The 17,221-nt window shown below is 39.5% G+C and overlaps 1 protein-coding gene across 5 annotated transcripts in view; it reads right to left on the bottom strand.

Annotated features, from left to right (window-relative positions):
- The window catches only part of CABIN1 (calcineurin binding protein 1), a 112,959-nt gene that overhangs the window by 20,201 nt on the left and 75,537 nt on the right, over window positions 1-17,221 (bottom strand). For all 5 annotated transcript variants that reach the window (XM_084538885.1, XM_084538889.1, XM_084538888.1 and 2 more), the window contains 4 exons: window positions 12,080-12,243; window positions 9,983-10,079; window positions 8,245-8,883; window positions 7,704-7,778 (listed from right to left, as the gene is read on the bottom strand). In XM_084538885.1, coding sequence (XP_084395011.1) covers window positions 7,704-7,778; window positions 8,245-8,883; window positions 9,983-10,079; window positions 12,080-12,243 — 975 coding nt within the window. The remainder of the gene's footprint in view (window positions 1-7,703; window positions 7,779-8,244; window positions 8,884-9,982; window positions 10,080-12,079; window positions 12,244-17,221) is intronic.

The raw sequence follows: 17,221 nt of genomic DNA, 5'->3' as shown, positions 1-17,221 counted from the left end.
CATCTGAGTGTGGCATCCTGGCAGGACTGAAGTCAGAACCCCCCAAACAACAGGTACACCTTTTCAGAAGGACACCCTCCTGGAAGCCATCGCATGAACTGTCTGACTGATATGCCGGCCGCGTTCTACAGCATTACTGCTCCAGCTTCTGTTCAACACTGTTATAATTATACCATGTCTTTTCATATTTTTCCTCCTGATCTCACTATGGCAATATTTTGAAACAAATCTCCCTTGGAAGTTTTCTCCAAAGTGCATTAGAGCTGCAATATCCATTATCCATAACCCAGATTCTGAGGAACCTTCTATTTCCTAAGATTACTGTTTTATACACGGAGCATAATGAACTTTATATATGTTGACCTGACTGCATTCCAGCCTAAGAAAATCCCCCATTTGCACAAATGCATCTGGGACTTAATGTCCTGTTTTACCCAGGCAGCAATATTCTGGCAATACTTTCATACACAAACAGCAGCATTATTATGGACGGAGAAAGATAAGGAAGTAGGATGAAAAATATGAATAGACAAACTAAGAGATAAAAAGTGACTTTTCTTTCCTTCATGTTCACTTAATGATTGCTTTCTGCAGCAGACAGAAGGAGGAGAGCTGTTAATTATATCAAGAATACACCTCCAGGATAGAGTGAGAGGGGGATGCCATGGCAACTGGCAAATGCAACAGTGAACAAAATGGTCACCCTTTGGTATGAGTGAGACCATGAAAAAGCTCGTCCTCTCGTCCCCTCGATCCTCACCTCCGCCTTCCTCCTCCTTTGTCATCTTTGCTGCATTAATAAAGCACGCAGACAACTCAGGAAAAACAACTTTCACTGTAAGCAGTCTCTGACGTCTTGATGTGCAGGAAGAAAAGATGAAAATTAGCAGCATGTGGGTGGAACAAAAGGGGGGAAACACATGAGGTAGAACTAGAGATTATTATTTTCTAATTATTTAATATTTGACTTATCTCCTCCCATCCCCAGCGAAGTGCCTTTACAGAGGGCTTTTAGCTCTGTTTCTCGAAGAGAACAGCTTGCTATGGCTTTTTTTTTTTTTTTTTTTTGAAGTGAGAATTTGAGAAGAAAATGCTCTAGACGTTCAAGGCAGTTCAAACAAGTCACTCGCAAGTTTTCTCCCTGAAGAAAAAAGCCTAAAAGACTGTAGCTGCAACGCTGGCTGCATTCCACAGCAGAAGGGGAAAAATCCACTGAAGTGCCCTCTAGCTCCACGCACAGAAGACGATCTTTATTCTGTTCCAAACAAAACGTCACATTCACTGTAAGGTCAAACACAGAGACTGGAACTTCACTAGGCTGGTGGTCAGGAGTCAATCCAAGCACTTTGCTGCTGAGGTTGTGTGCGGTTCCAGCTACAGGCTCCATACACCAAGCCCATTCCCTGCATTTCCCTAAAATCCTTCACTGCGAGGAACCAGCCGAAAACCAGGCATTGCCAGCACTGGGGAGAGTCACAGTGGCGAAAGAAGAAACCAAGACCTCCGATACCTGTTTTGGAACTAGAGAAGGGTGGAAGCAGCAGCCCTAAATCGCTGCCTTTCTCCCACAGATATTGCTTTTCTATTACGGAGGTGGCAAAAATTTCGTAAAAGCAAAGATCATGCTGGCAGCCTGCCAGGAGCCTGAAGACACGGCTGATTTGCATAACCTGATTGTGCCTTTGTGTTTATAACAAATTTACTTGTTTTGATTCTAGTGGCAGCTTCTTCATGAAGCGTCATGTTTAATTAGATCCGATATTAAAAATCGCTGGAGTTGTGACTGCAGGTTTAGAAAGGGGAAGCAAGGAGAGCGCTCAGAGGTTGGCACCAAGGAGAGGTAGAAGGTGGTCGCAGATGTGGTACTTTGGGAAAGGAGAGCAGAGTTATGGGCAAAAGGCAGGATTTTATCCGTCAGAACAGCGCGGGGAGAGCTCGAGGTTTTGCAGCTGGAGTAGGAAAGGGGGGGGCTGAAAATTTCTTTTCTCTCGCTCTTCAGGGATTGAGTTGGTCCCAGAGCAAGGATTTTTTGGCTAAGGCAGCAGTGAGTCTTAAATAACTCAGCAATGTTGAAACAGTCCCTTCTCATGACATTTAGATGATATACTATATGGTGAGGAGCCAATAGAAATGCTCAGCTTCTACAACGCTAGCTTTTCCTAGGACTTTCTACATTCAGTTCCGTATTCTCAAGGGTCAGAGCACAGGACTAGAGACTTAGTGGCATTTTGGAACTTTGCCTTTGAACACTACTGTATTTTTAGATGTTAAATCCATGTGCAATGTTGATGTCTGCAATGTTTTAAAGCTGTTCCATATAAATGCAGTTCTCAGGACTGGTGAAGCACAGTATACCCTAACGCGTGACCACAGAAGTTTCACTTGTCCTCTTCTCTTCAGACTACCTGTCATGACCGTTTCAACACCGAAGAAAGCTGTAATTTTAGTGTTAAAGCACTCAGTATTAAGCTTGCAGTAATAGAAATACTTTTTCAAATTGCAAGTCAAAAAAAAAAAGCGTTCTTAGATTGAAGTATCTCCACTTGCACTAATGGGATACGTTGTGTATTATGAATCTTCATCCTAGTTCGTGCTGCAGTAACTTTCCCACACAGACTTGTCTTTAATGGCATCAGACATCATCATTATACATAAAACGAAGAATTTAATATGACCGACTTTAGGCAGTCAGTGAAAAGGCTTATTAGAAATTCCCTAATTATCTGGAAGCTTCAAAACTCTTTTCTGCTGGCCCTCCTCAGTCCTCAGGACAACACATTTAAGGATAATGCTACGTCAAGGTCAACCTAGTCTGCCTCAACCTTTCATTCTCCCTCACCAAGGCCTCCTAGGTATTCAGTTTCCAGGGACCATTAATTTCATATGAAAATCATAGTTGGCGAGACTAAAAATATATCTCATAACTCAGAGCAATAGCTGACTGCTTTCAGGATCTCTGCAAATCTTTTTAATAACTTTCTCAGACTGAGAAAATAAAAAAAAATTAAAAAAAAAAAAGAACAAGCATCCTTCAAAATGCTGTTTGACCATGAACTGGTCAAATAATTTCTCAAGTAACTTCAGTAAGTTAAATACTAATGACACAGTGACCGTTACTGGGCAGCAGTCTCAATACATTTGATACTTTTCTGTCAAAGATCTTGCTCTCAATAAGAACTTAAAAGGAAATACACAAAAAGAAAGACTTTCGGTCACACCTGCTCTCCAACCCAGCACATTGCACAGCCTCACAGACACCTATGCCAGCACGGAGGAACGCTTCCATACACACCATGGCACAGGAAGCAGCAGCCACCAAGGAATCAGGCTCACTTCTAGCAGCAGTTCTCGTTTAGAAGTGCTGATTTAACTATGCTGTGTTCTTGCACTGTGATTCACTGCCATGTCTCCCGGAGGTATTATTTTAAACAACAATAAATCCAGAAAACCCCAACATCACCATAACCCGTAAGTTCAGCCAGAACTACTTCTTTTCTTCCCTCAGATAAAAACAGCCCAGCAGGCGAGACTAGAAAAAAAATAAATTTCAGCAAGTGAACAAAACCCATTTGCCCCTTAACAAAATGAAAATCTGGCCACCCCCCGTCAACCAAAGAAACTTCTGAAACTGCAAAATGAAATTGGCTCAGTACCTGCCCACAGTCTACACAATATGCAAAGTAAAACAAAAACGTGGAATGGAGCATTTCATGTTTTCTTTATTCTTCCTCTCATTCAACTCCTACCCAAGGATGCAGTTGCACATCACTATGGCATCCCCGCTGCTGCTCCTTTTTCAGATCAAGGTTTGCATGGTGCACAGCTTCAGAAGAACAACTAGGCACTGTACAAACACAGCCAATGCTGCCACAGTCCAAACTTTTCCAGTTTGACTATTCCCTCCATGACTTTACTAGCATAAAAAATTAAATGTCTTTGGGATCACAACCCCACTCCTGACAGGTTGGTCTGAACTAAATTTAAGCAGGCTCTGGAACTTGACTTTTATTTTACTTTATTTTTAAAAATAGTGCAGTAGGCTAAAGAGTACTAGGTCAATACTACAAAATGGGATTGCTTGAGAAGACATTTGGTTAAATCCTCAGCATACATTCACTTAGTCACACAAAGGCTCAGTGACTTCAACAAGAGCAGTTAAATACACAACAAGCAGCAAAACTGAATTCTCTGAAGGGCTGAAATGGAGTCTTCTCTCCCTGACGTGAGCAGGGTATGCTGCCACACCAAGCATGATCTCATGACACAATACCTAAATTCTCTGTTGAAATGTCAATTTTCAATAGAGAATACTTCCATTCTAACAAGCCTCCAGAAGCACATGAACTTTGCATGGCAAAGCTTTGTACCACCTTCCTTTTCTGCCTTCTTCAAAGCTGCGAGCCAACCTTTATAAGCCACTTCCCCAGGTATTAGGTTGACTCTGTAGAAGAGGATACTTGAGTCCCATTGGCCTAAAATGTGTTAACATTACCTCAGTCACGAAGACCACAGAGGATTTCTGAAATGAATTGAAAGTGTCACAGCATTGTCAAGCTATTAAAAGGATTAGATCTCATCACAGAAGTATAATAACCCACTTCATCAAATTCCGTTTACTGATTGCCGTATTGTTTCCTGCTTGTGCCTCAAGAGGCATATAAAAAGATTTCAACAGAGTTGTTAAATATTTAGGTTAAAAACCTTGACTGGTCTGGAAGACAGCTGAAATGCCGTAATTCAAATATCTCCTAATTTAGTAGGAAGCAAAAACTTTCATAAAGAAACCATATACTGTCTGGAACTGCAAAATACAACAACTAGCAGAGGAAGACATATATCAAGATGGGTTTTGTGCTTGCTTTTTGTTTTTTTGGCCGGCAATTCCATGGGATAAGAGACTGAAGAACCACAGGCCCTGTAAACCTATTCAAACCATCCAATAACAAAGCACTTCTCTGGCCTGCGGCAGCTTTATGCATGACATCATTTATTTACAGAAGGCGAATACTTGCCAATTTTAAATAAAACAGGATCCAGTCTGTTGAAAACAGACAGATGTCTACAAGAGCGGCTATTCCTGTGTCTCCACACTAATTCAGTGTGTTATACTAGCAACAGTAGGACAGCCTCACACCGCTAACAAGATCTGCTAGAAATAGACGAAAATGAGACTGCAGAATGTGATAATCTCATTAGTTGGGACTGCTTCCTAAAAGGGACTGCTTACAGGCTTCAAAGTGCATCACATTAAGAAGTATGTTTTATTTCTAGTGATTTAACAGGAAATTTCATTGCCTCCAGTGCAGCTAAATACTAGCTCACCTATCTATTTCCAGATTAATTTGTGTGCAGGTTTTTCACCATTCTAACATTTTGCTACATGCCTGATGAACCGTGGACTTTGCTGGAAGAGCTGGCACAGCAATCACATACCCAGAACCTTCACAAAGGCCCAGCAAGGAACTTGGCTGATACACACAGCTTCGCACAGTTTTTGAAAAGGTAAATACATCCAAAAAGCAAATTGTAACATTACTTTTTAAACAAGCTTATTGGCAAACTCCTTTTTAAAATCATAAAACAGTGCAATGTCTCCTATTTTTCCCCAAGATAAATAATTAAGACTAAGAAACATCTTAACATTCTGAGCCAATATTTCTTTGTTAGCAAACCACTGTTAAATACCAGAAGACAAGCAAAGAAAGATTTTCACTACAACACCTCTCCTGACATTTCTGTTCATTTCTACAGTTCAATGGAAAAATGTTACTTGTTTCCTGAGGGGCAAAAACTGGAGAAAAATGTTTCCTCCATGAAAATCTTAATGAAGAAAAACTCCCTTTACTCTTACATCTTCTTCTGTTATTCTGCTAGAAGATGCACTGTCTAAATGCACATTCTAATTAGATGCACTCTACGGTAATTTTTACTTCAGTATTAAAAACTGGAAACCTTTACAGATACTCAAGATCCAGACTTTCTACAGAGTACAGAGAAAAAGACAGGTTGGCACATCTCCTACCAAATAAAATTGACACCATTTCAGGAAGAAATTTAGTATGCAGGTAATCTTGTACAGAACAAATGGTGAATAATAGAGTCTGCTCTGAGAGCCTGAACCTCCTCTAGCCTCCTCGATAAGGCAGTAATAACCAGTAAAATAATATTCATCAGAATGAGATGAGGAGAAAAAGTACCTAGAGATTCAAGAGAATGATGCATGAAAATACAAGGTTCAAGCTCCAACAGAAGGCAAATATTAAATGGAAACAAACAACAACAAAAAAAACTCTGAAGGGTTTCAGGTATTTCACAGAAGGCATAGAAATATCTGATTTTCCCAGAGTTGCAGAATAGACAAGTCTAAACCTTGCTGCAGGAGCTGACCTACGGCCTCAATTTCCTGCAGCTCTAATAGGTAGAAAATCCTAAAAGGAAGGCCTTTAACTCTAGGTAGCATAGGAAGTTCACCTTGCAAGTTTTGCCTCCTATTAACCAGCATCCCTAATGCTACTGTGCTTTAGTTAGCGTATATGACAAATACATTTCCAGAACACACTGGAGGAAGGACCAGAAGGCATACGTTATTTGAGGCTAGGTTGAATAGATTTAAAGAACAGAGGCAGTGTCTGGTGATGTATATCAGATTTGCTTTGTGAAGTAGAAGAATTATCTGAAAGTTTAACAGAAGTATTTGTTTTGAAAGACAGGTGAATTAGGTATTAAAATCCATTCCGCAGTAAGACAATATTTAAACTGCTGACATGAGATGTGCCTCCTCAAAAGGTTATGTTTTTGCAAAGCAGAGACAGCTGTATTTTACAAAAGAAAGACCTCTGCCAAATTTCAAAAATCGAAAAGAGAAATTCTCAAAGACTTTTGTTGTGCTTCAATTGTTATGAAAATTAACACACAGGCAAGTGATGGAGAAGCAGACAGTTCTCCCCCTTCTGCAACCATAACACTTCTTTTGGTAGCTGGTAATATGCAATGCATTACGTTGCTATCTCTAGAGCAGTCAGAGCCATGTATTTCTCATATACCTCTACTGTGCAAAACACACAATGGGAAGAGGAAGTTACAGGAGATGATGGCAAATTGAAACATTAGGCAAAATGAACCACTAAACACGCTATTGATCCATTTCAGGCTTAATTTCCCATTAAAGACTGATAATAATCATCCCTTTAAAGCTCTATAGATGTTTGCTGGAGAAACCCAGATACTACAAGCTAATACAAACTGAGTAATATAAGAGTTAAAATCAGAGTTATTGTTGCAAGCTGAAAGAGAAGACATTTGGTACCTCCACAGCAGGGTGCAATGTCAGCAAGGAAAGAACTGATGAGGTTGTTAGCCCTTACGGGATCAGAGAGAAGTAATTACCATCCATGAAACGCTGAGGAATGATGCGGACATTCAGAAAATCATAGTGTGCCTTAAGTATTTCAATTTGAAGATTATTTAATGCTTTCAAGAAAAGATTTTGGGCACGCAAATTCAACTTCAAGCAAGACAAACATTAGTAATGACCCTAATGAAAGGGATGAGCTTCCTCCAGTGATGTGGCCCCACTTATCCTTAGACAACAGTACAAGAGAAGTAGGTATTTCTAATTTCTGCAAGCACTCAGCCACAGACTTGACTTTACAGGCAATATAATAAAAGCATGTTACAAGTAACAAGGACTTCACAGAGCTTACCTGTTTCTGTGCTGATGCTCCCATATGCACCTGGCAAAACTTGACTGCCTGTTCAAGTGCTGCTTCTTCATCCACCTGAATAGAGAATCACAATTAATGAAGTCATAATTACTTAGATCATTTACAAATCCAATTACATTCAGATGAAATGGGGATGCGGAGCATGGTAAGTGGGAGAAGCAGCACTCCTACGGCAGAAAAGTGATCTTTAAACGTATAATCCTGAGTAACTGAAGATATACAACTCTTTTTAAACTCAAACTAACGTTTAGTATGAACAAACTCTACGGAACTGGTAGTAGGGCTCTTAACTGATTTCAGCAATTTAGAACTGGGTTCTTGAGTTCCAAAACACAGAGGGGCTTACCCTGCCCTTCCCAACAGCGCTCTTGTAGAGAGCAGTTCTCTGGGAGACACTTATCTCCACCTTTTGAACAGATACAGGGCCAACCTTATACTGCTTGGTTTGGCGATTACTGTTACTGTCTAATAATCTCTAAGGTCACCAACAGAAATTACAATGAACAACAGAATGTTTTACCTGTTTAATCAGCATGTACGTCTCAGACATGATCTTCTCAATTTTACCCAGGTCATAGGCCATAACTTTCTGACCTTGCTGCCATACCCGGTAAGCATCAAGTAGAAGTGTTTTCCCAGAATCTACATCCTCAAGTAATTTCCTCTTCCTGCTGGATCTCTGGACAGGTTCTTCCGTAGGTACTGCTTGAACCGTTCCTTTAGTTGCCTGCTGCTGCTTTGAGCTGATACTTAGCTCTTCCAAAGAAAGTTCTGCAGTCCGGCTCTCTTGAGCTCTCTCTTTTGAGTTCCTGCCAGCCTGAATACGGTCTGGCTCACCGCGTTTACATGAAGAATCAATTTTTTCAGGGTCATTGGAATATCCATCGAAATCCATAGGCTCAACTGAACCAGGCCTAGGGAGCTCTTTAATTTCCTTGTCATTCTTGTCATCATGTTCCAATATGTCCATAGCATTAGGAATTTGTCCCTGGGTCACTTCTTTTACTCCATTTTCAGTACTATGTACTACTCCATCCGATAAAGCTTGCTTTTTGGGAAGGACATCTTTGCCCTCTTCAGCGCTAGTTTTATTAGAAACGTCTGTTGTCATCCTTCCTGAAGCAAGGTTAGAAGACTTGGAACTCTGATCTTCTGAAACCTTAATAAAAGAAGTCATTCTTCTCTGTTATTATTGAAATCAAAAAGCATTTCAGCACAGCTATACTACCATGACTACTGACATGAAGAACCTTCACATTACTGCCTCTGCTGAAGAAAATATATTACTTCATATTCATTCTTGTTTGTTCCTGAGAATTAATTAATCCAAGCCACAAGTCTTATAATTAAAGTATTTTAATCAGTTAAACACCACAGAGAAATCAACAGCACAGGCTGAACCAAATCTGCAATGATTTTTTTTTTTTTTAAACTGAAGTCAACACTATGGAATCCCATTAAATGAAATCCAAGGTTTTAGTAGCACAAATTTTATTTTTAATGTATTAAAATCAAAACTGCATCTGTTCCTTTGGCAGCTGCAGATCAACCTCAAATACCAGAATCTTTCCTTTGGTTGCTCTTGCATAACATTATTACTAGATGAAGTATGCTAAACTCTGCTATAATATTTCAGTTTTGTACCTTTACATCTGTAATGGACTAAAGATAGAAAACCTCAGTACCATATCCCTTTGTTCAAATATTGCTGATCTTACAATTTCTTACAGACATTTTCTTTAAGTTCCTTAAGACACTGCTAACTTGGAAAACCCATAGGAACAAGTCCTTCCTTGAATGTATTTACAAAAAAAAAAATCGAAGTTCTAGTTATTTTAATCTGTAAACTTATTAGTCTCTAAATGACATTTAGAAATTGGCAGGCATGCAAAATCCAATTGTCTAGCTTTGTTTTGTAAGAGGAATTGTAGATCATTTTAAATGAAAGTTGCAATAGACTCCACCTGAAAATGCAATAGTTCTTATATCCCATGTAATTACTATTATTCAAAATTTAAAGGTAGTCAAATCAAACTTACTGCAATCCATTCTCAACCATTATATTTATTACTGAATTTAAAAATCAAAAAAAGAACAATGCTGGAAGACAGTTTTCTGTGTAACTGCATATAAACAGAAGTTATGAGAAGTGATAGAAACGTAACCCTTCAACTTCAGTAGATATAAAGAACAAGTAAACTGAATCTAGGAAAACCTAATCATTAAATCAATGAGCATCACACACACTGCTGCCTTACTTGCGTCAGATCGTTGAGCGTCTCCTCCAGCACTTTCACTGTAAGCACGAAGGCTTGCTGGGCCAGAACCTGGCGATCTGCATCACGCAAGTACTTCCTGTGCCACAGTAAAAGAACATAAATGAATCTAACTGCCAAAAGGTTAGGTGACTAAAAGCAAGTACCGGGATTTAAAACAAAAATTATTTTAAATATGCTAGAAGAAAGCAAACAAAACATATTATACATGAAAATTGTATACAGAGGTGTGTACATGTAAACTCATAAAATGTAACATTTTAACTATGTTTCCCTCCACCTCTCTTCTCCCCATAATAATCAAAGACACGCATGAAGTAAAAGGTAGATAGCACTACCTACAAGTGTAGGTGAGGGAAGGGGAGAAATGCAAAAACTACAGAGTGAAAGAGACAACCAGGATTATAGTTTTCTTTTATCAAGCCATTGGTACTCCTCAAATACTAACTGTGTATTCAAAACCTTCATAAAAAGAGAATTAGTCACACAACGTTATCTTGAACCGCCAGGTGATTTTCATGTTATGGATAAACTGGGCATGTGATATTAAGGATATCAGCAAATCCCTCTTCTCATTGGTCATATTGGTTAATTTCAAATCGAGGTTTTTAGAGCTAAAACACTGATGTGCCAATGCCTTTTTCCTATTTAGTACTGTAAAAACCTGACATTCTAACTGTAGAACTTACTCTACGGCTTCATTTAATTTACTACATGGCAACTTCACAGCATTATGATGCTTTAGACCACTTTCAAGGAAAACATTTCCAGCAATCAACACTACCCAATTGAGTTTGATAGAAAAACGGTTTTGTATTTCAGAATGGGATAGTTTTAATGGGCTAAAATCAAGTAAATAATTTTGAAGGATGCTCTTTAGTCAGCAAGTTGACATTTTTAATAAACATTTTCTCTCTACAACATTACATTAAATTAAAAATTTTTCTCTTTCAGACAAAAGATAGAAAAACTTGACTCATCATTAATTCTGATTTTTGTTGTTGTTGTTTAGGTAGGGTTGCTAAAGGCGCATACCAGGCACACCCAGAACATTTGTAAGTTCCTGTAATGATTGCAGTTCACCATGGCTGGCATTGGCTGATCCAAAACATCAAATTACTTGTTTGTTAAATTCAGTCTAGACTTATAAATAACATAATATTTTTAGTACAACTGTGGGCTTGCTTAGAGCAGAATTTAAGCCTTCTATGGTCCAGTTCTTCTGATATGTTAAAAGTCAAATATTTTTGGCTTCAAGTTTGCTGAACATGTGGTGACATATTCCCAGATATACTATGATCTATGCAAATTCACATGCACTCACATGAGAAAAATACATTAAGAAACCTTCAATGCCTCCAACTTATTGCCATCAATCATTCAGGTCAATTTCTCAAGCATTTGCCAGAGACTAATTTCAATGTTTCCCACTCAGTGAATAACTAGAATTTTACCTCGATTGCTTCAGTATTTTCTGTAGAAGTTTGTCTTCCCATTGATACAAATCTGTATATAGTTCACATTAAATGGCTTTTTTTTTTTTTTTCTCAATTAGGGTTAATACAATTAAAATTAGATCACCCTTGAATAGCACAAGCTTTTTAAATAGCATCAGCTGCCCGTAGCCACATAACCATTGTTCAGTCAGTCAGGGATTACAGGAAGGCAGGATGCCTGGGCCGTGACCTCTCACTGGACAAGACTCTTATGCAAGAGGCCATCAGAGGGGTGCAGAAGTCGCGATGCTCTGTTCCACCAGGGAATCCCTTCACAGGATAGAAAGCCTCTGGAAGTCTGGTTAAGGCAGATGCATTTCTCTTGAAACTCCGAGCAGCCACGCAGAGAAACTCCAGGCTCTATTCTGGAATCATAACCCTGAGAAAATTTAACCATCGCTCCACTATATTCCCATGGAAGTCTGTCTACAGACTGTTTCCTAAAGGAAGAATGTCTTTTTTATTTAAAGAATATCCTGACTTGGAAGGGACCCACAAGGATCATCAACTCCAAAACACTTACACAAAAACAAAACATAGGCAAAACTTTACAAAGTAACAGATTAAAAGAAGTATCTCATACTTTCCCTGATCAGGGGTCCTCTGTAGCATAGATGAGACTTTCAGCAAGGTGTTGTAATCCTTCAGCTGTGCCAGCACGTTTAGCAGTAAGACTATAGAGCGGTTCATATGAGATGCGAAACTGCCCGGACGGTCGATTTCATCCACGGGGATGCGCCAGATTCCCTGTAAAGAGAGGAAAAGAGGAAAACCCTAAAGAAAGATCCAGATGAAAAGGACAGAAAGCTTAAAATGTGCACCTGGTTCCTCAGCATACAGATTTTCAGAGAATCAGGGGAATAAAGGACAAATAGGGAGATGTGGACTTAAAGGCAACTGATTAATTCCTGTTAGTAGCAAAAGAGGGAGTCTTGTAGAAGCCTCAACACACCTTTTATATGACTCTGAACTATTCCCCCCCAAAAAAATCAAGCAAAGCCTAAATTATAATGTGCTTTTTTGTTAAATGCCTGTGAACACATATCCTACTAAGCTAAAACTCAGCTACCATTAAAAAAACAAGTAACTTAACACAGATTTTCCATGCCTGAAACCTGCAACTCTTGCCCAGCCAAAAATCTGTAACTAAATGTGTTAGGAGCTTGGTTACTGTCTTGATACCATCAGTGTTCACCTTGGCAGTAACCAGCCTGATAGGAAGAATCAGACTCCTTGGCTGTATCCATTTTCCAGTGGGACATTCAAATACTTGTGCATACATCCTGAGCCTCCTAATTACATTTCTGGGACAAGGGAATCTTTGGGGAGCAAGGCTGGAGATGGATAGAGAACACAATTTAATTATGGTTCGTCAGCTCAGATTTTGCAATGTCTAATAGGTTTAAGCAGTATTTTTCTCCAGGTGTTTCATAAGAATGCTGCCAACTGCTAGTCAACTATATTTGAAGAACACAATTTAAATAATATTATGCTTGCATCTTGGCATGTGCTTTGTATTTTGTATTATGGCCACGAACAAAAAAAATGCTGTTACATCAGTGCAAACCCTCTGCTCACTTTGCTCAGTTCTGAAATGTTTCCTGTAGCAGCTCTTTAAGATGAAAACCCTCTGGTCATATATACCACTCTGCGACGCTGCAGGAAAGAATAGCCGCCTTGATAAGAGTATTGGACTGAAAATGAGTTCTGCTTTCCAAGCCTGGTCAGAGAGCAGGATATACAAATATTTACTCTTTTATCCTTGTTTAAAGGTCTTGCTTTGATATTTTTAGCTTTACTTTCAGTGTGAGCAGAACTCTTCAGAACTTAATACAATGTGGAAACAAAGAAAACGAATACTGCAATCACAAGTGACATTTGACCACAAAAGAAGCAGGTACATAAATGGCCTGCTTGCAAACCCCCTATGTCTTCAGAGAATCTGTAGTTCTGCTCCATAGTATGTATAGGAATGTGGGGAGGTGGGACACAACAGAAAAAAACACACACACAAAAAAGTACAAATATCAGGAAAAACAGGAAACAATAGGAAACAATTACTTCAACTCAATATAACACAGACTGTTCAGCCAACTTTTTTTTTTACTCTTGCTTTTCTTCCTGCTCTCAACTCTTACTCCCTAGTGATCAGAGACACCCATTTTTCCTCTTTGTTCCCCGGAGCTCTCTTTACAATTTAGTTGCAGCTTTCTTTTTCCACGAAGTTCCTAAAACCTTGAAGTGGTTGACCCCTGAGGCACAACTGTCACTTCCCATCCCCAACTGCTAACACCCACAAGTACCTTCCATGGCTTGGTGGCAAAGATTTTATCTGCTCAAGCAGCTTATTGGCTCTCACCTAGGTACAGACCCTGGAGGAAACAGCTCTGTAACGCAGCACAAACTTTAAAGAGCCTTTTTCTCCCCCAAAACTACTCGATTTTACTTTTAGGCTACAGATGAACATGCACATTCTAGAGCTGATTTTTTTTTTTTTTTGCTTGTCTGCACATATGTAAACTGGGTTTCCGCCAAATCCTAAAACAACTGAATGCTTCATAATGGCACCATATGCAACAACTTACTTAGCCAATTTAACTACACAAAACAATTTACGGTCGACTTAGATGCATACTGAAGGAATGGAAAACAGCCAGCGCAGAGGTTCCTGGTCTTTTTCAGCATTATCTCATCCTTTATTTGAATTAGGCAGATCATTTAGAGTGAGTTTCAGGATATCGTTTCTGGAATCAGTTGAAAATAATTCTGCAGATCCCACTTACATGTTCCATGTATACATTTTAGTAACTCACCACATACCAAAGATTATTGATTTAGAAGTCTCCACGCACCACTTTTCTTTGTTTAAAATGAAAATACGAGGGAGAAAATGAAGAGAAACTGCTCTGAAGTAACAGACTTAGTCCAACAAAAAACTTTCGGAAAGGACTAACTCCATGTGAAAAAGGTGAGCCTCCTCATACTTCAAGCCTTCAGGCTCTTCATGTAAACTTACCACAATCCACATTATTTCATTTGTGCCAACAATATTAGCCATGATTATAGCAATCTCAAAATCCCCTTCCCTTTAACTCGAAGATGTATCTTGTGTGTGTTTATGAGGCAATTTTGATAGACCTAGATACATACTGTTACATGAGAAATTCCCACCTCTGCTACCACAGAAGCTGCACAATGCAATAACACCGTTTGCAGTGATGGAATATACAAATTGCAGCCAGGAAGCCCAGCAAGTGACAAAGTTCATCTGCTACAGAGAAGGCAAGTTGCCTATTTTGGGGCCCACTGCTCTTCCACCCTTCTAGTATACCAGGCACAGTGGAAGAGTTTTAAACAAAACTCACATTTTAAATTTACTTCAACATTGTTGTACAACAGAAAGTCTGATTTTAAAAGGAAAGTCACTAACTTGTCACGTATTGACTCACAGTGTTACCAATGCAAAACAGCAATGCATAAGATTCCTGTCCTAGGTTACGTACCTGCCCGTTTCATGTGCAGCCTCAAGCCAAAAGCTGAAAGAAACCTGCCATTAGGAGCTGGAACAACATTCATTCCACCCACTGTGATTTTATTAAGCAATATGCAAAACAATTATGGCGAAGTGAGTTTTTCAGAATCTACTTCATAAGCGATATTGAATTCTTTTCAAGAATGCAATTTGAGCCAGAGGCTAAAGAAACATTCTCATCCAAACCTTTGCCAAAGAGAGGTTTAGCTAATCCCACCAGGCGTATATTCTTCCTTACCAAGTATCAAAAGCCTTCATGAAGAATATTTTTGAATTAAGATGAAATTCTGCAACCTTTAAATGGCCTAGGCCATTTAAAAACATTCAGCTTTTAAAACAGAACTTCAGAAATAAATACAAATGCAAAGCTTGAAATGAAATAACTGGGGAGAAGACTGGAAAAAGTTACTCAGCTTGACTGAAGTTTTCACATCATCATTTTAAAATTCAGATTTGCTAGCAAAGTATCTCCCTTGAAAGTACAAACGCACAGGCGTGCAGATCCTTGCGACAAGCCTCTGCAGTTCCTTAGAGTGCTTTTATTACTGATTGTTACCACTCAGGCCTTTTGACAAAATGTCTCCAACTCTAGCCACCAAATGGATTTTACATCCAAGGCAGCGCTCTGCAGCGCAGCTCCTGTTTGCTGGCCGCCATTCCTGCAGCTGAAAGGTTCTCCTCCCTTCTGCAACAGCCAGCAAGGCTGTTTACATGAAACTAGAGGAAGGAGCGAGGGAGCCGCTTCCAACAACTCCAAATGCCTCTCAAGATCCAAAACGTCAAACTGCTTTCCATGCCTTCCTGGCTAAGCAAACATTCTGTAAGAGTGGGGGGCGGGGAAGCCAGCCTGATGCGCACTGCTAGAAAAAATACATCTGGGAGTAAGGGAAAATTCTGCAGATGACTTCACGTTGAACTTTACATTAAATCCGAAGCTGAATAATGAACGCCCCAGTACAGGATATTCCTCATGACACTTGTTTCAACTTTTACAGCCTGAAATTTACTGCACAACTTCCACTTGCAGAAATCCAGACCTGGGGAGGAAGGTAACAAGAGGACCATGCTGCACGGAGTCTTGTGAGCATGTTACAGCAATAGTGGATACTTTCTAGTTCAGTCACTGAAAATAGAAAGGAAGGAAGTTCTTATTATTCCTCTACACTGCTAACTTCAGAACCTTAAGGGAGGGGATTCCCTAGGGTTTAGGAATGCCTCTCCAAAGAGGAAAAGCTGACAGCTCTTAGCAAAACCCAAACTTCTCTGGAGAGAGCTGCCGCTGACACTGCAGAGTTTTAGAGTAAGCCATTTTCTAAGCAGAGAAACTTTCTCAACATTGCATGATTTCTCTCAATGAAATGGAGTAATGCTGGTCATAACTCAGATGATCCAATTCCCATGTAACAGGCAAACCCATGGAACAACTACTGCTGCAAATAAAGACCTCCCATTACTTAGGACTCAACTCCCAATTTATTAAAAGGCTCCCAGAAGTGCAAGTTGCACTGGTTACACCAAACAATTCCACTGCTGCCTTCTTTAAGTGACCAAAGCAAATTCAAGCTCTTCTTTGACCCAGTATTTGTCAGTCTAAGTAACGTCCTAATATACCAGTTAATAACGCAACAACCTACACAATATTTTAAAATCAGAAGCTGAATTAAGTACAATTGTATAATTCCTGGAAATCTCACTTTCCTAAAGATAAATGTTTTTCAAAATATGTAACAGGGTCAAACACAGCATATTGGAGCACTACAGGCTATTTCCATCTAGGTCAATATAAGATCTTGCTCTGGGGACCTGAAGAGGGAAGGAACATGGCTCAAGATGAACGGTCTCTGCATACAGGAGTCTAAACCTGACTCTTTTCAGCCAAGAAAGCAGAGCACAGACCCTCAATTAAGAAAACCCCCACTCCCCTCTGTAGGCACTGCTTTATTTAGTGCTCAGCTTGGTACGAGTGTGTTTGCTTGACAGCCCATGACTTCCTGCTAGCGCTGAGTGCTCCCATTGAAAGCTCCTCCCCACCCCCCTGTTTAGCAAGTTACTAAACCACTTTCCTCACCCAACCTTAGCATGCTCCATCTCTCTTGCTGTTTTACTTTGCCACCTGATCTGGGCTTTTCTTCTTTTCCACAGACAATTCTATTATTCGTCTTCTTCAATTTTTCTCTTCATTGTTATTCAGTA

Source organism: Aythya ferina (genome assembly GCF_964211825.1).
Source record: "Aythya ferina genome assembly, chromosome: 17".
Taxonomy (NCBI): Eukaryota; Metazoa; Chordata; class Aves; order Anseriformes; family Anatidae; genus Aythya; species Aythya ferina.
The sequence above is the reverse complement of the archived record's forward strand: the minus strand, read 5'-3'. Positions and strand labels throughout refer to the sequence as shown.